Source organism: Macrotis lagotis, chromosome 7 (genome assembly GCF_037893015.1).
Source record: "Macrotis lagotis isolate mMagLag1 chromosome 7, bilby.v1.9.chrom.fasta, whole genome shotgun sequence".
Taxonomy (NCBI): Eukaryota; Metazoa; Chordata; class Mammalia; order Peramelemorphia; family Peramelidae; genus Macrotis; species Macrotis lagotis.
The window spans coordinates 130378032-130399835 of record NC_133664.1 but is presented as its reverse complement, the minus strand read 5'-3'; the positions used below and the strand labels follow the sequence as shown (position 1 = coordinate 130399835).

Sequence of the window (21804 nt, the reverse complement as noted above, 5' to 3'; positions counted from 1 at the left end):
TAAGCATATCTATATCTACAGAGAGAGAGAGAGAGAGAGAGAGAGAGAGAGAGAGAGAGAGAGAGAGAGGAGATATCACTGAATTTTTGAGTTGGAATGGAAAACAGGTACCAACTAAACTAACAGGGCTGAAAAAGAATCTTCCTTGCAATATTTTCAGTAAATAGGCAGCTAGGTTTAACTTGAAGCCATTCTTCCACCCCCAAAGAGACAGTCTAGGCAGAACATTGATTGTTAGAATGTGTATTTGTTTGTTTGATTACCTGACAAAAAGGTTAAATGGGCCTTCCTACATTATCTTCCCAGTGGTCCTAGTTTTGTCTTCTGGGTGTGAAACTAAAGAAATCTAGCACCTCCTAGACTTAATAGCCCTTTAAACACTTGAATACAGATATCATCTCTTCCCTGCGGTTTCTCTTTTCTGAATACTTTCCAGCATTAGCAGTGCCTTTCCTAAATTATTGTACCTAATATTGAACTCAGTACTATGATGTAGTCTGACAAGGGCAAGAATACAGAAAACTTCCTGTAAGTTTTGCTTCTCCTAATATAACTGAAAACCTAGCGCTCGCTCTCTCTCTCTCTCTCTCTCTCTCTCTCTCTCTCTCTCTCTCTCTCTCTCTCTCCCCTTTCTGTCTCTATCTCTCTATGTGTGTGTCTCTCTCTTTTTCAAATATAGTTATATGGAAGGAAACCTAAGGATTCGAACTCCTAGTTTTCAGAAGAAACAACTCCCGAGATTCACTCAATGAGTTAGTAAGATGTATTTAAGTAGAAGCAAGTGCTTGAGGAGCAATAGGTAGCACCAGTGACCCGGATTCAACAAATGCCAAGAAAATGAGAATACCCTTGTCTCTATTTCTTACTCCAAGCTTGTGTACTGACATTTGCCAACATTTATATAGCATTTAAGGTTTGAAAAGTGATATACTTAATGATTTGTGCACCTCTATATGTGTGCTCTTCTATCTCATTTGAGCCACACAACTCAATGAAGAAGGTACCATTATTATCTCCATTTTACAGATGAAGAAACTGAGGATGCAGGGATAAATGATTTCCTCAGGTTCATATTAGGAGCAAGTCAGGATTTGAAGTCACGTCTTATTCACTCTAAATGTGAGAGCTTGATAATTTTTAATAGAACTTTTCCCCTCTTTCCTTCAGTTTCCACATCTGTAAAACAAAGATATTATAGTTAGATGAGTTCTGAGGGCTCATCCAGATTTTTGTTAAAATTCTGAAAATGCAAATGAATGCTCTATCTACAAATGGTGATGAAATCATAGATCTGATCAAAAAGAAATTCAAATTATATTTAATGTGGCTTTCCTGTTTATCAATTGTAAAAAATAATCATTGACCCACATTAACAAGTTCTGTGAAGAATAACAGAAGGAAGACCTCCTGCCTCCTCTCTTTGTTTAATCTATTAGAATTTCCTTTTGATTGATATTAGACCCTCAGTATACCTGAAGACATTTCACACCAAAAAGAAAATGTGCAGAATGCTCAAACCCAGAGGCAATACTCTTTCCATGAAAAGCTATTCACAAGACAGTGATAAAATCTACAGATAACAAGATATGTCTTCCCCAATGAGAGCTACATGCAAAATATAGTCAGATATTTATTATCAGAATTTTAATCTCCATATACATAGTGTCCTTAGCCTGAATTCTAAATTGACTTTTTGACTTAACTGATTATTTTTGTCTGAATTTACTTGTGTTTGGAGACATAGTCCCTTGTTCCAGTCATAACCCAGTTTAGTGGACTAATAGTGAAAAAGTGAATATCACTGAAAAATGAGGCTAATAAAAATTATGGCCCAATGATTTTGAGATTTACAATCTTTAATTCCTCAAACATGATATTTTAATACAGAACTTAGTCATCAATTGAAATAAGTATTCTTCCAAAATAAATTCACAAAAACTTCAAACAAAATTGAATCTTACTCAAGATGCTTCTGTCCAAGTATATTATCACTGAAAATGTTTTCTATTTCATTTATTTTGATTATTACTAATGAAGTCTATTGCAAATTCTTTTTTTTTCTTTTCTTCCCTGGGGGGGAGGGGAGAGAGGAAAGTGAAAAAAATTAATTTTCATTAATTGAAAAATTTAATTAATTTTTAAAAAATTTCTTAGGCCCATACTTCTTGAAGATCAATTGCATTGCCTTCACATCATATCCTTCTCTATTCTCTAGGAGCAGTACCAGTTTTTGTACAAAGCTATCCTCAGTCTGGTTAGCACAAGACAGGAAGAAAATCCTTCCACATCACTCGACAGCAATGGCACAGCTTTACCTGATGGAAACGTGGCAGAGAGTTTAGAGTCTTTAGTTTAACCTCTCGAAACAATTCCTACGATTGAGCATTATTGTTTTCATCCTTAAATTATATGGGAAAATCTATCCAGTCACGACGTCATCTGTTTACTTCCCATCAAGCGTCAATACTTTTGATGGTGTATGATCTTACTGCCAAACTGACATCATTAATAATGTGTGCCTTTTTGCAAGATTTCTTGTAATCCATTTGTTATGTCTAAACTAAATTGACTGAATTTTACAGTGTTTCTATTTAACAGAATTGTGGTGGGTTGTTTTTTCCAGTATTAGTTTACTACCATCAGGTTTGATTTTAACTGAAAATTTAAATTTATAGATACTAGGAATTCTCAAGGACATATAAACACTTTTGTTTGTAGGGTCAGATTTATGGCTGTCTTTGTAGAATTGCTCATTGTCTGCCAGAAATAGAACTTTTAATATAGTCTACTGTAAATAAGTCACTGTTCTCTATAATATTCAACATTTTACATCTGCAGTATTCATCTGAAGTAGAAATAATCTGATACTTACTGTAAATACTGCTCTAGTAACTATTCCATGGACCAAATTTATATTTATAATTGTAGATTTTTATATTTTACTACAGTCAGTTTTCTAGTTCTGTGTACCTGCATTGTTAAAATGATATAGTTCACTTTCTGTTTTTACTTCAAGTCCTGATATCTTATTGTGAAGCTAAGTAATTAATCATATTCCAGCATGTAATTTTAACTTTTTGTGGAAAATAGAAATACAATTGTTTTGAAATGAGACTTTTTTTATGAGAATAACAGCTTACTTGGCCTCATTTAAATTGTTTTTGCCTAAAGTGTTGCAAAAATAAATATAAATATTGTATTCAGTTCACATTTACTTACTGTCCCTTTGACAGTGGGGACAATAGGTGGCAGGGAGTTATGGGTATATGATGAGGAAATGGGAAAACTGAAATGAGAAGTTGAGGATTCAGGAAGATATCATAGCTCAGAACTAAGTCAGGGGCTAGAACTGAACAGACTGAATTCAAAATACAAAAACTGGGGTCAAGCCAAGCAGTAGGTCAGAAGCTAAGCGGAGAGATAAGAACCAGGAAGACCCAAATAAATATTGTAGAATACAGCAGAGTGGGAGATGTTAAGTTTAAGAAAACAGTGAGAATGTAGTTATAGTGCTTTAGAAGCAAGACTTGTGAAGAGCATAGATGGAAGACATCAGTGTAACAAAAGGACCTTGATGGTTGATGTGGTCCCCATTTCCCAAATGTAACTAGCACCCAATGGAATGGAATGACAACTATCACACAGAACAAAGCTGCAAACCATGTTTTAGAAAGGGCAGCTAGGTGTTGCAGTGAATAGTGAACTGGACTGGAATCGGTAGACTCACCTTCCTGAATTCATATTCAGATATTTACTGATTTATAACTCTGGACAAGTTACCCTTATTTGCCTCAGTTTCTTCATCTGTAAGATGAGGTGGAGAAGGAAATGGCAAACAACTCCAGTTTTTCTTATAAGAAAACTCCAAAAGAAGGTCACAAAGAGTCAGGCATAATTGAACAACAACAGTATTTTGGAAATGAAGTATATTTGTCTTATTGAGAAATGTTCATTTCTGTCTAGCCTCTTGACCTTGATAAACTTCATTTCCTCTAGGAAATAAACTATGTTTGTTTTGAATTCTAAATACATATAATTATACATCTTAAACTAAACATTTAGAGAATGTAATCCATTTCCTTCAGCAATAACCCTCAGAGGACATCTAATTATCTGAAGAGCCATAGTCTAATTTTCCTTAAATTCTTAAAATAATTAATTTTATTCTACTTGAATTTTTAAAAGTATAGCCATTAGGGACTGGGAAAGACGTTGAGGAGGTTTTATTAAAAAATCAGATAGTGGCTCAGGCTCCAAAGAGGAACCACTGCTCTATCATTTTATTTCTCAGTATACTGGGGTTGAAGTTAAAGAGGTCAGTTTTGAATTCCTGGTTGCTTTTTTCTAACCTCATTTCCTAATCCTCTTGTAGTCCTTCCCTCATCACCCACAATGTCTGATCACAAGCTGATTTGAACCAGTACTACATGTTATCTTAATTATCTTGTCTACTAATTTTCTCTATCCTTTGTCCCAGAAACACCAGCTCATAGGATAGATTTTTTTTATCCTTTACAGTGACTTATTAATGTCTCACTCTGCACCTTTTCCAAGGGAAAATAATCATGCAGTTAACAAGTATGATAATTAAGTATTTCCATAGACAAACTATAGTAATTAAATCCTGCAATGGAAAAAGCAAAAAGGACTCCTACTCCAGAAATAGCAGTCTCTCTCAGTCCTCCCTCCCTAAAACATAAAACAATTAACCAGATGGTCTTGAAAAAAAATAAAATCAAGTCTGGTGTTTTTCCAAGATTCCTTCCATCAGTTCCCATAATCTCATTCATCATCTTATCACGATGACAAATTATTTAAAACCCAAGTCCCAAGGATAATCCTTTTTACTTACCCATATTGATTTTTAACTAGGAAAAAATAACCAAAATGCAAAATATCACACTAATCTTCCTCAGTCTATGATGGATTTAGTAAATTTAATGAGTGTGTCAAGTCCAACAAATACTCAATGCAAAGCCATACTGTAATTATATTTTTATTGTAATACTAACAAGAAACTAAAATCTTCTAAACCAGGTCATGTTCAGAAAAAAAGATGTTCTTCACAGACTGTTTTAAATCTTAAATAATCTCATGCCCTATAACTTCAAAGATATTCAAAGATAATCAACTATATTTCAATTAAATTATTTGCACATCTGTACACCAGAGAGCTATTGTGAAGGACCCTTTCCCTTGAGTAAAGCTCACCTACTTTCTAAAGTGGTTGCATAATACACATTCATGGACAGCATATAAGTATGTGATGTTAATATAATTGTAGTAAAACAGTTAACCAAGGCAAGATAATCATATGAATATGCTACATAATTACATAGCATACATGACACAATAAGATGTATATCATAATTCTCACTTTGAGGATTTACCAACTCTTCTTTAGTGTGCTTAAAGACTCAGAACCATTTCTCTAAGAAATAGTTCTTATAAAATGAAAGTGAAAGATGTCTGTTAATAAGCTCGTAAATGCAAACTCTTATTAAAAATTTATTTCATCTAAAAGAATACATAGCCTCAGAATAAAAAGAAAACCAGCCTAGATGAAACCTGTCAAAACAGACAACACATTTCCTCTTATTAAAAACCTCAAATACTACTATCCACTCACTGGCTAATTTGTGAAATGTTCTGTACAAAAGGTCTCTTCATTAGTACAACATTAGAATTCTACCATGGATGCTTTCAATATTAAGGCATAAAAGGTTTTATCAGTAAAGTTTGACTTCACTATCCACTCTTTCCTCAACCCTTTGCATTCTGATAACTTAACACTATTTTATTACAATTATTTTCTCAAGGGTGGATAATAAAATAATTGCAAAGCCAATGACCTTTATTTAGTCAAACATCATCCTTTACCTCTCTATAGTATTTGACACTGTTCATCACTTTTTCCATATGGATACTTTTCCCAATTAATTTCTGGAATTAATTTGGAAATTAATTTCCAATTAATTTTACCTTTTTTCCCTTATTTAACTCTTCCTAAACATTCCTCTTTCAACAAAGACTTTCCTCTTTTTACTTATCCTTAATCACTGAATGGGTGTTACCTAGGTCAAACTGAGGGCTTTTAAAGACCCTGGTTCAAAAAGGCCAAGGTTTCCCATAACAACCAGGACTTTCTCCAGGATCATCCTGATCCTTATCTGACCATTGGACCCAAATGACTCCAGAAGAGAAAGTGAGGCTGGTGACTGCACAGTTCTCCCTCACTTAGATCCAGTTCCCTTGTATGACATGGTATCACAACCCTTTTCAAGAATGAAGGAAAAGGGGGACAGCTAGGTGGCAAAGTGGATAGAGCACTGGCCCTGGAGTTAGGAGGACCTGAGTTCATATTTGACCTCAGACACTTAATAATTGCCTAGCTGGGTGACCTTGGGTAGGTCACTTAACTCCATTGCCTTAAATAAATAAAATTTTAATAATAAAAAAAATAAAAAATGAAGGAAAAACAAAAATTTTCCTATTCTCCATTTGCAATCCCATTTGATCTCATTATTTTAAGTGTCACCTCTTTGTAGATAACACCCATAACTATACCTTCAGACCTGGTTTGTGTCATATACCCAAATCTCCAGCTTTTAAGGGAAATTTTTACCTGATTATTCCACTATCACTTCAAACTAAATCATCTAATATAGTTTTCCCTATGCTTTTCTCCTACTCTTCAATCTGACTTCAATAATTTTCATCCACATTGCCAACTTGCCAGGCTTTCCATAATCAAAGAGTAGTCTTTTCCTTAATGAATGAACTAATCAAGAATTATTTGTTAAGATCTATTATATGCTGGATCTTGTGCTAAGTGCTAGAGATAAAGACAAAAAGTTGCTACATTCAAATAGCTAACACTTTATGGGGCAGACAAATATGTGATTACCTTCAATCTTTTCTATTATATGTGTGTATAGTATATTTTAAATTTTATAGACTCTATAGAAAGCATAACACCAAATGTAGTACATGCATCCCATTCTCATTTTCTGAGTTTGTTATCCCCACCTGCACTTAGGTTAGCAGGTCTGAAGGGTTTTCCAAGGAGATAGGAAAAAATCCTGGGGTCAGGGAAATATACTACAATTATAACTCTTGAACCTCCCTTAGTGTGTTCCCTACTTACATAAATCAGTCCCTAAATCATTCATTCTTAAAACATTCAACATTTAATAAACAAACAAAAACAAAAATAATCACAATATAACATTAAATAGAAGGCAGTTTCAGGAGAAAAATTAAAAGATATACCTGAAATACTAGAAATAATCTAAAAATAAGCCAACCCATAAACCTGGTTTATCATTTTCCACCAATCTATATAGTATTCTTGGAGGAGATTGGGCATATTCAAGAATTTATTCAAGACATTTGAGGAGAAAATCTCATGTCTGTGACAACTCAGAATTTTGGACAACAGTTGGATGTCAAGGATACTTTTAAAGAGTGTTCCCTGTTGGGTGGGCTAGGTGGCGCAGTGGATAGAACACCAGCCCTGGAGTCAGGAGTACCTGAATTCAAATCCGGTTTCAGACACTTAATAATTACCTAGCTGTGTGGCCTTGGGCAAGCCACTTAACCCCATTTGCCTTGCAAAAACCTTAAAAAAAAGAATGCTCCCTGTCAAAGAAAAAAAATGATATTCTCTGTACTTTTCATTTTGGAAACATGTCAAGCATGTTATTATTTATTAACATGATTCTAAAATCCAAGCTTTTCTACCTTAAAGAGAGAATTCTAGACTGGCAGAGTCTACCACTACCACCACCACCACTCTTCCTTTATATATAAAACTTTCAACTCCCAAAACATTTTGAAGTAACATTTATAAGAATCATGGAAGAGGAAAAGGTTACAAAATGTTAAATACAGATTTGAATTAACATTCTAATATTCACTACTTGAACTACTGGATCTCTTCCTTGAATAAATCAGGTAGATCATGGTGCCAGTCATTTCAGGTAGGTGTGGCAGAATGATGTTTTCTGGACTGGAACTAATTTTAATTTCCACCACTGATCCATTTCTTGGAGTATTAGATTTTTTCTTACTCACTTTCCTGAAGCTAAAAGTTTTGAAAGTATCACACTGAAGCAGCTATGTGTTTCTTAATCATTTTAGAGAAACAAAAAATGTGACTTCTCTATCCTCTTCTGAAGCTTTCAATTCTCTTCTGAATAAACTTACTTCTTTCTTACTTCTGGGCTTTTAAAATATTTATATTCTAGTTAGATCAATCTTAAACTTGAGATTTGCACAGCTTTCCTGTCCTCTTTGTTTAGGCATGAGGCAATGTGAACCTCTTTTAATGAAAAGTAGTTTCCTTTAATTTTGGTATCTGCAAAGCTATTCATACTCCACTCAGTGGAGTATGTTTCCTCCTCTGAAGTCATAGTAAAGGGCAATAAAGAGAATATTTTAGAGGTTATAAAAAAACATGAGAGCCTTTTCCTCAAGTCAGCTCTTTATATAACCAATGATGCTATTTTTGCCAATCAACTCCCAACAATAAATCTTAACAGATCGCCTTCTTCCATTAACTACAGAGACTTACTATTCACTTGTTATCAATTAAACTCATTTTCTATCAAGTCTTCTATTCTTTTGGCTTCTGTCCCCTTCTTTTAGCTTCTCGATACCAGACTTCTGTGTTCTTTCTTCCATAAACAGCTTCTCAGTCTTTCATTGACCTGCACTTCTCATATTTCTCATGATATCTTCAGCAGAGCTTTCTCATGTTTGGTGATCAATATCTAAGATCAGAATTTCAGCTCGACATTTCTGTCAGACATTTTTTCATACTCCCTAAATTGTTATTTGATTTAGTTTTCCAACAATTACCTTCAAAGTTCTGAAAACAATCATAATCATACTAGTGGGAAACAATGCCCTATAGCCATTTCAAGCTTCAGTCAATATTTTTTGCTTCTGAGATGCTTCCCCCAGGTCTTTTCAGTACATTTATTCACTTCTCCCATATTTTCAAGAGTTGGGGGGGGGGTCCTCAAGAGGTTTTTCTCCCCTTTTCTCACAAAATGTTCATTTTCTGCTCCTTTAAGGAAATGAGTCCATATAACAAAGAGGCAGTCCCTTTACTGTTGTCCCACTTTAGAATGTAAAATCCTTGAGGTCAAGAGTTGTTTTTATTTCTTTGTTGCCCCAACATTTAGCAAAAGTGACATCTAGGTGCACTGAGTTTTTAACTTAAATCTTGATTGACTGGCATTGGAACCTAAAGGGGGAAGAGAGAAGATGCACTGATAGCTGGAAGGAATCAAGAAAAATCTCATTTAGAAAGTCCAATTTCAACTGATTCTTGAAGGCACATTGGGATTCTAAAATGTCAGACTGAGGAAAGAAAGAAAAAATACCTTGGTTGGTTGGTTGGTTAGTTGGTTCTTGTCCTTTGTTATGGAAGAAGACCAAAATGACATCACTATATTTGAGACAAATTACAGTGTGTCTGACTGTGACTGATCAGACCAATACAAACTCAGAATGTTGTACCACAGGTTTGGCACAAATGGTCCATGTGAACACCTGAGATGGGTACTCTAAACTTAGGTATGTCACGTTTCCCTTGAGTTATTTCAATTCTGCCTTCCTCGTAGAGTGCAGCACCTTCACTGATGAGGACACTTCATGCTTGGCAGTCCTGGGCCAGTGTCTCCCACACTGTACAATGAATTCTAAAGTTCGTCAATGAAACCTTCAGTCTCGGTATCGCTTCTTCTGAGCCCCTTGTGAGCACTTGCCCTGTGTGAGTTCTCCACAAAATAGTTTTTTGTGCAAGTGTACAGCTGGCATTCTAACAACATAAAATCATAGCTGCACTCTCTGTAGTAAGGTTGGAATGCTAGGCAGTTTAGCTCAAGAAACGACCTCAGTGTCTGGAATCTTCTCCTGCCAGGTGATTTTTAGAATCTTCCTAAGACAATTTAAATGGAAGCGATTCAGTTTCCTGACATGGTGCGGGTAGATTGTCTAGGTTTCACAGGCATATAGCAATGAGGTCAGCACAACAGCTCTTTAGACCTTCAGTTTGGTAGTCAGTCTAATATCTCTTCTTTCCCACACTTTCTTTTTGAGCCTCCCAACTACTGAGCTGGTTCTGGAAATGCGTGTGTCAACCTCATTGTCAATGTGTACCTCCTTGGAAAGGACACTGCCAAGGTAAGTGAACTTGTCCACAGTACTCAAAACTTCTCCATTTGCTAAAACTGATGGTTCCACTCACGGATGGTTTGGTGTTGGCTGATGAAGTACCTGTGTTTTCTTGGTGTTAATTGTTAACCCAAAATTAGCACAAGCAGCAGAGAATCAAACCATACTTTGCTATATCTCAGTTTCAGAGTCTGCATTGAGTGCACACTCATCTACAAACAGAAAATCATGCACCCTCCACTTTTGACTTGGCTTGAAGATTTTTCAAATTGAAGAATTTTCCCTCAGTGCAGCAGCTGACCTTGAGGCTATGTTCATTCTCAGTGAAGGCATTTGATAATATGGCTGAAAACATCATGCTAAAAAGTATGGGAGCAAGGACACATCTTTGTTTTACTCCACTGGTGACTGGGAAATCTCAAGAGCATCATCCACTATCCAGAAACCAGGCATATTCACCATCATATAATTGATGGACTTCTCTGGGCAACCAAATTTTGACATAAATTTCCATAAACCCTCACAACTGAGGTATCCAAGGCTTTGGTCAGATCTATAAATGCTGCATACCTTCCAGACATGAGCATCAGTCAGTGCAAGAAGAAGGTGATGAGGAAAAAGAATAAGAAGATATTTTACCAATGTTCAATAAAATTTGAGTTGGAAAAATCCAAATTCTAGAGAATTTTTCCAATCTACAGGTCTAGTGGATTGACTTCTAGTAATGTCACACCACTATTTTTTTCTAATTCAGAGTTCACTTTGAAGACCCCATTTATGAAAATTTTTCCTTTTTGCCATTTTACTTACTAACATACTTTTGCAATCATAATTCAGACCAAATATTTTCTATCAAAATTCTTCCAAAAACTTCTTTACTCAACCAATCAATATTTTGAGTAACAAAAGAGAATCCAAATATATATTAAATTTCAAAGACATTTATTTTCAATGCAAAGTACAACTTCATTGTTATCTTTACATGCTCCATTTATACAAGTTTTCTCTTAAAACAAGATACTCAAGAATAAATGGTACTTTTTTTTTAAAAGAACCTTTTCTATTTTGGACAAATTCAAATTATCAACTAAAAGGTGTTTAAATCAGTATTTTTTTTAGATTTTGAGAGAGTAGATATTGTAGTATTCATGCCTAAAGTTGAGAAGAGAAAGCTAACATCTTTACCAAAGGGGAAAAAAATCAATAAACTGCCATCACCTTCCCCTTAAAGGTTCTTTGAACTTGGGAATAAAGGAACTAAACTTAATTTTTAAAAAAAAAAGCTCCACTGATCGATATGGTTTTAAAAATTCCAAAACATGAGAGGCATCATTTTCCTCAACAGTAATGACATATCTAACCCAAAATATATCTAGAAAAAATGATTAAAATGCAATTATACTAAATTCTAAAGTGAACATAGAAATTCTAAAAATTAAAATTAGTGATCTAAAAGCACAACTTTACTTTTTGAATCAAGGCCAAATAAGTATGTAAATAAGTACACATGTATTAAACAATTCATTCTTTCTTCATCCATTTCAATTTAATTTATTTCTGCTATGTATCTCTGACTTTTCATCCAAAAAACCTTAGATGCTTATTTTTTGATGAGGAATGGACTCCTGCTAGAGGTCCTAAGAAATGTTTCACCACAGGATAAAAGGTGAAGACAATTATACCTCTCAACTAATTGACAATCACATACACACACACACTCCATCAAAACAAGCCTGATCCAGAGCTTAAAATTAGGTCAAAGCCTCTCCTTAAAATTAATGCATAGCATTAAGAGAAGGAAAAAACGTGTGTTAATAGGAATTAAGATAGGATGTCCCATCACAGCCAGTCCTGAGAAGGAAGGGGAGATAGAAAGTCACAAAATGAAAACTTCAATTTCTTTGAAGCCTAGAATTGTGCATCTTAGAATGTTCTCTTTTTTATTTTTACTAGTATTTTATATTTTTTATTTTCAAATGAAGATAGTTTCAACATTCTTTTTGGTAAGATTTTGAGTTCCAAATTTTTTTCCTTCCTTCCCTCCATCTTCCCCAAGTCAGCAAGCAACCTGATATAGATTATACATGCACAATCATGTTAAACATATTAGTCATCTTATTAAAGAATAAGAAAAAAAGTGGGGAAATCATGAGAAAGAGAAAACAAAAATAAACTTTAAATAGATGAAAATAGAATGCTTCAATTTGTATTCAGATTCCATATGTGTATGCCATTTTCCATCACAAGCCTTCCAGAACTATTGTCGGTGATCACTGTATAGATGAGAAAAGCTAAATCTATCATAGTTGATCATTACACAATGTTGTTCCTACTGTGTACAATGTTCTCCTGGTTCTGTTCACTATACACACAGCATCACTTCATAAGTCTATCCAGGTTTTTCTAAAATCTGCCTGATCATCAGAACAGTTAGAATTTATTTATTGCATCTTTACTGTATTGTGGCTAATTAATAATATCTAAATATTAATAGTTGCATTATGAATTATGCTGAACAGAGAACTGACCAAAATGAAACATTCCAGGGAAAGACATAATGGAGGAAAGGAAAGAGTAGGGACATGAATTCTAATATGGCTCTGCCACTAAATCATTGACTTTGAGAAATCCCCTGACCTTTTGTACCTTATGTTCTCACAAATAGGGCATGTTTACACTGAAAATAAAAAGATTTAAAAGGAAGATAAAAATGACATTATCCAAGAGTTTTATGGATAGGTACAGATAAACGATCTCAAACCAATTCTGTTGATGAAAAAATTATAAAAATATGGTTGCAAACAGGAAATTTTTTCTGGCTTAAAATTCCATTGGAAGAAGCTATGTTCATATACTTAGAGAAGTGAAAACCTAGCAGATTAGGCAAAAATGTACAATAAATTAATTAAGAGTCTGTTTATCTTCACTTATACATATATATATATATATATATATATATATATATATATACGCACGCACACACACACACACACACACACACACACATATATATATATATATATATATATATATATATATATATATATATATACATACACAGGAAGAAAAAAGCCTTAAAAATTAAATTCTTTTGCATTTAGTGAACTCTCATGTACCAATGAATTATGAAAAATAGAATTACATTTTCACAAATATTGCTCATTTCACTCAATCAAAAAATATGTCATTGTGCGTTATACCAGAAAATAGTACACTGGGAAACTTGGTTATGGCACAAAAGTTTGGGACCCTTTGGTGAGTTTTGTTGTTTGATAGATAACTACATGATCACTCCCAATCACTGTTTGATGGTGCTTTGAGTTGTATATATAATGCCTTCCGCTTTAATGCGCTCCAGTATAGGTCCATAGATATCTTTTGTAAAGGGTCCGATCAAGCCTTTTGTCTTAATTTCACCTGAAAGAAAAAAAATATCTAATTAAAATTTAGGAAGCAAGAGAAAAAAACCTATATAAAGAAAGCACCCTTCTGCTAAAACTCAAAGTTGATGAACTATTGGATACCTGAATTAAAGAGTTGTTTCAATATTGCCCAGTAAATTGCACAGTGGCAAATGAAATACTGGGATTTTCAGGTGACTAATTTCAGGCACCAGGAACTTTTGACTGGGCAGTGCAGTCATAGATCAAAAAGTCAGTACCTAATAGGATCACTAATTCCCTGATCAATCAAAATTATTCCTTAAGACCTTAAGATGAGCCATGCAGAAAAGGAACAAAGGAGGGAAGGAAACAAGCATTTATTAAAGATCTACTTATGTGTTAAGCACTGTGCTAATGACATTATCAGCCTGGTTATTTTGACCTCTTTCAGAACGACTTCATATATCATTAAGCAATCATCTACTCAGCTAGCTAAAGGAAAAAAAAACAATCATATTACTCTCTTTTAGCTAAGCTTAAACACTTCTTTGGCGATTCTATTCCTGATTACTTCTTCACTAAATTCAATTAGCAGTCACCTACACATCTGGCATGACCTTGTAATGTATTTGCTGGTGTGTTGCATTATAATTCTTTCTAGAGTTTGACATTTGAGGAATTATCAGGAGTTGAGGAACATATGGTCTATTTCTTAGATATCCACCTGAAGAATAAGCATATAATGTGGTGTAATGGAAAAAAAACACAGAATATATAATCAGAAGACCTGTTTTCTGTTCTGATATTACCTAGCTATATAAGCATGGGAAAATAATTCAACCTTTTGAAGGTTCAGTTTTCTTATATATTAAAAAAAAACATAATATGCTACTTAAGTTATAGGTAGGTCATAAAGAAAATACTTTGCAAAACTAAAAACATATAAATGAATTATTCTTATATAGTTGATAGTTAATTCATGATTGCTTAACTAATTGAATGATCTTGTATGAGGTATGAAAAGGGGATTGAAATCTTTTATTTTTTAAAATATTTTTATTGATATCTTTTGTTTTTACATCACTCCCATAAGCTCTCCTCTCTCTCCAAAATTGGAACAAATGAAAATGTGTATTTTAATTAAAAAAAATAAATGAGGTGGGAAAACAGTTCAGTAAAACTAACCAACATAATGAAAGGAAGGGAAATATTAATATCTACTACAGTAGCTTTTTAATCACCAATCTTCAGAGTTACTAAAGCAGATAACTACTACAAAAAGGATCTAATAGCCTATAATTCTTGATTTCTCTTAAACTTCTTAATGATTTGAATGTGAAATTTGGTGTTCTACTTGGTAAATAATGGAGAGATGCCCAGTAAATGAGTAGGAGAAGGTAATACATAAAAGGGGGGGGCAAAAGAGGTAGGCCACATATGATTCAAGCATACACTGATTATTGCTTACCATCCAGGATCATCTTGGCAGCCATGGCTGCTGGCAAACCGACAGTCTTGGCCATGGCTGAAAATCCATTGACTTCACCATATACTACAAGATCAACAGTTTTGTGTTCTAAATGACCAGAAGGATGCCGTATTCCAAAACTGTCTCTCATTACAATCATATCTTTTTCTCCAGGACCTTAAAAACAAAAGAAAATTACATTGAAATCTTCTATATCTTTCATTTCACAACTTAACTTCACCATTTTTCTAAAGGATTCAAAGGGAAATTTGCCTTTTGTTCCTTTTACTTTCTTTCTCTTTCTGCCTCAACAAATATTTGTACTATTCTTTTATCCCAATAAAGAAGTAAAAATTTTCTAAACTTAAAACTAATCATTCATCCATTTGTTTTTATCCAATGGAAATAATTCAATGTCAAAACATGGCCATAGATTCAAGTATATCCTTTTGGATATCTCCCTAACATGTATGTTGAATTAATTATCTTTTCAATTTTAAGTCCTTATCCTCAACCACAAAATTGTTTTTATTTACTTTATACATGCTTCATAATTATGTATCAGTGTACACATTGTATTTCCCTCTACCTCATCAATATTTTAGGTCAGGGATGTGAACTTTTAATTTTTTTATTGTTTCATTTCAAATTTTTTACTTTGAGGTCTTAGCATAATGGCAGATATTTTATAGGGGCTTAACAAATACTTCTTATTGCTGAGTAAATTAAAATTTCAGTCAGTAGAATTTTTTTTAAGAAAGTCTTATCCAAGGCAGGAATCTCCTTTACAATACATCTGATAAATACCCACCCATCCTCTGCTTCCCATTGCAGGAAATTGCCTATCTCACAAAGAAAGCCATTTCCATTTTCAAAAAGCTAGAATTAGGAATTTTTTCCTTATACTTATACTGTAATAAAATCTGCCACCTTATACTTTCAATTTGTTGATCCCGAATCATTTGTAGTCATACAGAATACATCAAATCCCTCTTTCCCAACACAAAGTTCCATATGGTTAAAGGCAATTACTCATGGAGATCTCTTTTCTTTTCTTTTCTTTTCTTTTCTTTTCTTTTCTTTTCTTTTCTTTTCTTTTCTTTTCTTTTCTTTTCTTTTCTTTTCCTTTTTATCACAATGCAATGTTGGTCTTTGCATGTTGTTGAAGCTGAAAACAACATGCAAAGACCAACAGACAACATAGAACATATAACCAAATACTTAACCCAAATTTTATAATAAATACTATACACACCTCATAAAAGAAAAACGAAATAAATCAGATTTCTTCTCTGGTACAAAAGGAGAGCCAAAAAATTTTACATGGATTTTTCATTTTTTAGAGACATCACTGTATTGCTACTTTCTCTCCTCTTACATACATCTTAACTCCTTAATCCAATCTCATCATTCTACTGAAACTGCTTTCTCTAAAATTATCAATGATCTCTTAATTGCCAAATCCCATGTCCATTTCTCAATTTTCAGTCTACTTGATCTCTTTTTGCAGCCTTTGACACTGCAGCCATCCTTTCTTGAAAGTTTCTTCTTTATTGGTTTTTAAGAACAGTACTCTGTCCAGATTATTCGTTCTCAGTCTCTTTTGCTGGGTCTACATAAGTGTCCCACAGAGTTCTGTCCTGGACCTTCTTCTCTTTTTCCACTAAACTTCTTCACTTGGTATTCTCATCAGCTCCCACTAATTTATTTACTGTCTCTATACTGATGATTCATAAATCTAATTATTCTGCCCTAATCTCTCTGCTGACCTCCAGTCTCACCTTCATCTATTTTTTCAAACATCTTGAACTGAATGTCTAATGGATATCATAAACTCCACATGTCCAAAACTGAACACATTCTCTTTATCCCCTAAACCCTCCTCCTAACTTCCCTATAAAGGCAAAACCATCCTCCCAGTCTCAAGCTCCATTCCTAGATGCATCCTCAACTCCTCACTCTTTCTTATCCCACCCCCCCATCTAATCTGTTACCAATACCTCTTAATTTCACCTTTGCAACATCTCTTGAATACAATTCCTTCTATCTTCTGATCACCACTACCCTGGTGCAGACACTCATCACTTATGCTTGGATTGTTATATTATTATTATTATTATTATTTATCATCATCATCATAATCATCATCATCATTATATAGCCTGTTTGCTAATGGATCTGCCTTCCTCAAATGTTCCCAACTCCAATTCATCCACCATTTACCTACTAAAGTTATTTCCTAAAGCTCTGATCCAATCATATCATTCCCCTACTTCATAATTTTTAGTGGCTTCCTATTGTTTCTAGGATAAAATTCAAAACCCTATATTTGCCATTGAAAGACTTTCTTCACCTTGCTGTGCCACCTCCACATTCTAGACTTCTTATACTTTTCTCCTCACCAGTACACTTCAATACAGAAACACTGGTCTCCTGGCTGTGCCACAAACAATACACTCCATCTCTGGTCATTTTCTCTAGCTGTCCCTATGCTTGAGATGCTCTCCTTCCTCATCTCTGCTTCCTGACTCCCTTGACTTCCTTCAGGTCCCAACTAAAATCCCATCTTTCCCAATCCCTTTCAATTCTAGGGTCTTTCCCAATTTAATCATTTCCTATGTAGTCTTTAAATAGTTTCTTTGGAATATTCATTTTCTTGTCTTCATCAGATTGTAAGCTCCCTGAGGGTAAGGAACTGCCTTTTGCTCCTTTCTGTATACCTGGTGCTTATCACAGAGCCTGGAAGATTGCAGATGTGTAGTAAATATTTTTGACTAACCGGTCCAACTTTTACAAATATTTAGGAAACATAATATTGCATACCATAGGAAAGTTTCATCACTAAATGTTTAGAGAATGCATCCACAAGAGTCCCTGCTCTAGGGACTTGTTCATCTCCAAGTAAATCAAACCTGTATGAAAAGAAAGAAATCTATCTTAGTTCATTTCCTATATCAGACCTACCATTAAGATTCCTCTAATAACAAGAGTAATAGCAACAACAGCAGCAGCAGCAGCAAAAAATACTGAAATAGTTCTTTGAGACACAGCATAATTTAAGGAATAGAACCAATCTTGGAGTCTTAACCAGGTTTAAATTTCTCCTATGACATATAGAGGGATGCTAGATGACACCCATCACAGAATGAGGAAAACCTGAGCTCAAAATTTACTATTTTAAATACTTACTGTTGTGTGATTCTGAGCAAGTCACTTAACCCTTTTTGTTTTAGTTTCTTCATCTATAAAATGAGCCGGAGAAGGAAATGGCAAACCACTTCAATAGCTTTGCCAACAAAACTCCAAATGGGGTTGTGAAAAATCAGATGTGACTAAAAAAATGACTAAAAAACAAATGACACATAGTGACTGTGTGACCCTGGGCAAGTCACTTAACCTCTAAGTGTTCCAGGGAACTCTAAGACCACAACTTTTAGTATGGTTGCCAATCTTCATTTGGTTAGAAGGAATTTCCACCACTAATGAAATCATAGATTTGGATTGAAGAAATAGAATGCTTTAAGGCTTACAAAGTGATGTACATAAATTATTTCCTTTGATCCTCACAATGAGATGTTATTACATCATTTTACCAAGGAGGACACTGAACTAAAATAGTCAAGTGAAATAATTTGCTAAGGGTCACAAGCTCATAAATTTCACAAACAGGATGCTGTAATGCTCTATCTACAATGTCATACTACTTCTCAATTCCACTTGAATTATAGAACATAGGACTGGATTAGTTGGGGGGTTTTTTTGTTAACAGGCAAAAAGTCACAAGATGAGAGATTTAAAATACTCTTTACCAAAATGGAGAAATCAGTTTCTTCAGAATAGAATTTGCCCATTCAATACCTTCCCTGGATATGAGTAAGGAATATTAACTGTATTTTGTTTGGGGATTTGTGGAATCACAGGATTTAGGGTTGGAAGTTAACTTGTACATAAGTGAATCCTATATCCACATAAGGACATCTTTAGAATTGAGTTGACCTGTGTTAAACGTAGCTACGAAGTTGTGCTGTCCCAGATTTTAACTAGGATATATGCCAATAAGCACTGAAGAGAGTAAATAGGAAGAGGTTGGCATAGGGTCTTGCACATAATTTGCCATAAAAAATATTTAGGAAATAAAGCAAAGTGAAAAATGAGTTCAAATGGCATTTTTCAGGGACTAAATAGGAAAGGGATTCTGATAAAACCAAATGGCATCATAACAGATGAATTTCTCCTCATTTGCTTTCCATTCCAAATTTATCATGAGATGAAACATGGTGGACCAAGGAAAACACATTGGAACAGCAAATCTAAAGAGAAAAATAAATGTCTCAAATTCTATTCTATCTTTTTAAATGAGACATGTTAAAGAATTATAGCATCAAGAAAGAGCTCAAAAAGTTGCCTACCATTCTACTGCCTGCATCTGCATGTCATCCCCATCCAGTTTTTTATAGATGGCTTCCTTCAGTACATCCAGAGTGGAGGAAGGTGAAATTCCAACCAATTCACAGAGCAGTTCTTTCTGGGAAAAAAGCATATAAAATCCAAATTAATGTTTAAGTTTAGAAACATGCAAATGACTGTTTATTCCAAGCGCTTCCTGTCAGTCACAGTTAAAAAATTTTAATATTTATATGTGAAAAACATAAAATTCTTGAAATCTTTATAAAGTATAAAATGATTAGTATTTCTTCTATTTTTAAAAAAGTAATTTATGAAGGGAAAACATCATGAATTTTAACATTAAGATATATTTCATCAACAAAATAATGAACTGTAACAATAAACATACATTATAGAAGAATTTAATTATTATATTACTAAATAATATATATTTATATAGCACTTTACTATTAATAAAACAGGCTAGATATAATTTCTTACTTATTAGTCAAAGTATTCTTCTGAAGTAGGCAGGGTAGTTGTCATTATCTTTTGTTAACAGATGATGAAACAGAGGTCTAGAAAATTTAAGTGATTTTTCACACAACTAAAAAGTGACAGTCAGAACTAGAACCTAGCTCTTCTGGCTCCAAAGCCAAAATTTATCAAAGGAAAACAACTAATATAAGAATAATATAAGAATAAGTAATATAAGAATAACCTTAAAGAACTCCATGGTTAGCATGGACATATATTTTGCATGGCTTTACATGTATTGCTTCTCAATGAATAGTGGAGGGACTTTAGGGAGGGAAAAAATTTGAAATTGAAATTTTTTAAAATTTTTTGTTACCTCTCTCTCTCTCTCTCTCTCTCTCTCTCTCTCTCTCTCTCTCTCTCTCTCTCGGTGATGAGCTCAAGTTGCAGAAAGAGAGATATTTTTGGACAATGGCCACTGTGTGACTTTATTTTACTTGTGAATTCATATTTGTTACAATATTTTGTCTTTGTTTCTGACTTTCTTTTCTTTTGGATTTTATTGTTTTTGGTTTTCATTTTTGCTTTTGAAAAGCAATTGAGTTAAGTAACTTGCCCAAGGTCACACAGATAGGTAATTATTAAGTGTCTGAGGCCAAATTTGAATTCAGGTCCTCTTGACTCCAAGGCCATTGCTCTATCCATGGTGCCACCTAGCTTGCCCCTTATCTTGGTTTTTAGATGAGTGAAGAAGGATTTGGGAGGGGAAGGCTAGCAATAATCATGACCAAAAAGAGGGGAAATACAGTAATTCTTTTTTTCTTTTTAATACTCAGAACAGAAAAGAAAGGAAGTCACAGAAAAGCAAGGAGTTTTGGAAACAAGTAGAACTTATGCTCTTTTTAAAAATCTAGCAGTATGAGGGGGCGGCTAGGTGGCAGCTAGATGGCACAGTGGATAAAGCACCGGCCCTGGAGTCAGGAGTACCTGAGTTCAAATCCGGCTTCAGACACTTAATAATTACCTAGTGGTGTGGCCTTGGGCAAGACACTTAATACCATTTGCCTTGCAAAAAAAAAAGTAGGAATAAACCAGTTGATTAAATTTAGAATAAAGGTAATAAAATAATGTTCATGGTAAGCAAAACCAAGAAAACAATAAACACAATGACTACAATAATGCACTTATTAAAAATAAAAAAGCAAAAGTGAATGTTCAATGTAATGACCAAGGCTGATCCAGCTGTAAAAAAATGCATGTTTCTTCCCTCTCTGCAGAGGTAGGAAAGTAAAGGCATTTTCATACCCTGCATATGGTTTCAGATACAAACAATGTATTGGTACATTTTGATTAAATACATTTTCCCTTCTTTTAAAATCTTTCTTACAAGGGATGGTTTAGCTAACTTGGTCAGTAGATAGATATTTGGAAATAAAGGTCATATCACTAAAAATTGTAAGAAATTAGAAAGAACAAGTAATGTTCTTAGCTCTTCAACCATTTACCAAGCTAAACAGCTCCCCTCCCCTGTGCCCCCAACCAGGGAAAAAATAATCTTTTAGGATGCAGCTGCATCTGAAGTGAAAGTTGCATATTTATACAACCACAGCAACAACAAAAGAAGACAGTTATGTAAAAGTGATGAAAAGAGCTTAGTGAAAAGACATCAGAAGTCAAGGGCTTGTTTCAAAATTAATCAACTTTTTGGCAATCAGTAAACTGGCTGCCTTTTCTAAGATTACATTTCCTTACCTAGAAAATGATGTGCTAGATAGCTTAACATTTTTCCAATTCTCATATTCTGCAATTATATTCTAACAAATAACAAAACTATAAAATTCTCCTGACTGATGTTTAAATTTTAAAGAATAAAATCCAATGAGTAGAGAGATATTTTTTTAAAAA

At 34.0% G+C, this 21804-nt stretch overlaps 2 protein-coding genes across 6 annotated transcripts in view; one reads left to right on the top strand and one right to left on the bottom strand.

The window, feature by feature from the left end:
* PTPRZ1 (protein tyrosine phosphatase receptor type Z1) overlaps positions 1–3664 on the top strand; it is a 242516-nt gene extending 238852 nt beyond the window's left edge. For 2 of the 4 annotated variants that reach the window (XM_074193814.1, XM_074193813.1), the window contains one exon: positions 2216–3664. In XM_074193814.1, the coding sequence (XP_074049915.1) occupies positions 2216–2356 (141 nt within the window). In that variant the 3' untranslated portion in view covers positions 2357–3664. The remainder of the gene's footprint in view (positions 1–2215) is intronic. The other 2 variants (XM_074193816.1, XM_074193815.1) reach the window with 2 other exon arrangements.
* Positions 3665–13219: 9555 nt separating this feature from the next.
* AASS (aminoadipate-semialdehyde synthase) overlaps positions 13220–21804 on the bottom strand; it is an 82976-nt gene continuing 74391 nt past the window's right edge. For both annotated transcript variants that reach the window (XM_074193811.1, XM_074193812.1), the window contains exons 21-24: positions 19446–19561; positions 17860–17948; positions 15037–15213; positions 13220–13602 (exon numbers count right to left, since the gene is read on the bottom strand). In XM_074193811.1, coding sequence (XP_074049912.1) covers positions 13484–13602; positions 15037–15213; positions 17860–17948; positions 19446–19561 — 501 coding nt within the window. In that variant the 3' untranslated portion in view covers positions 13220–13483. The remainder of the gene's footprint in view (positions 13603–15036; positions 15214–17859; positions 17949–19445; positions 19562–21804) is intronic.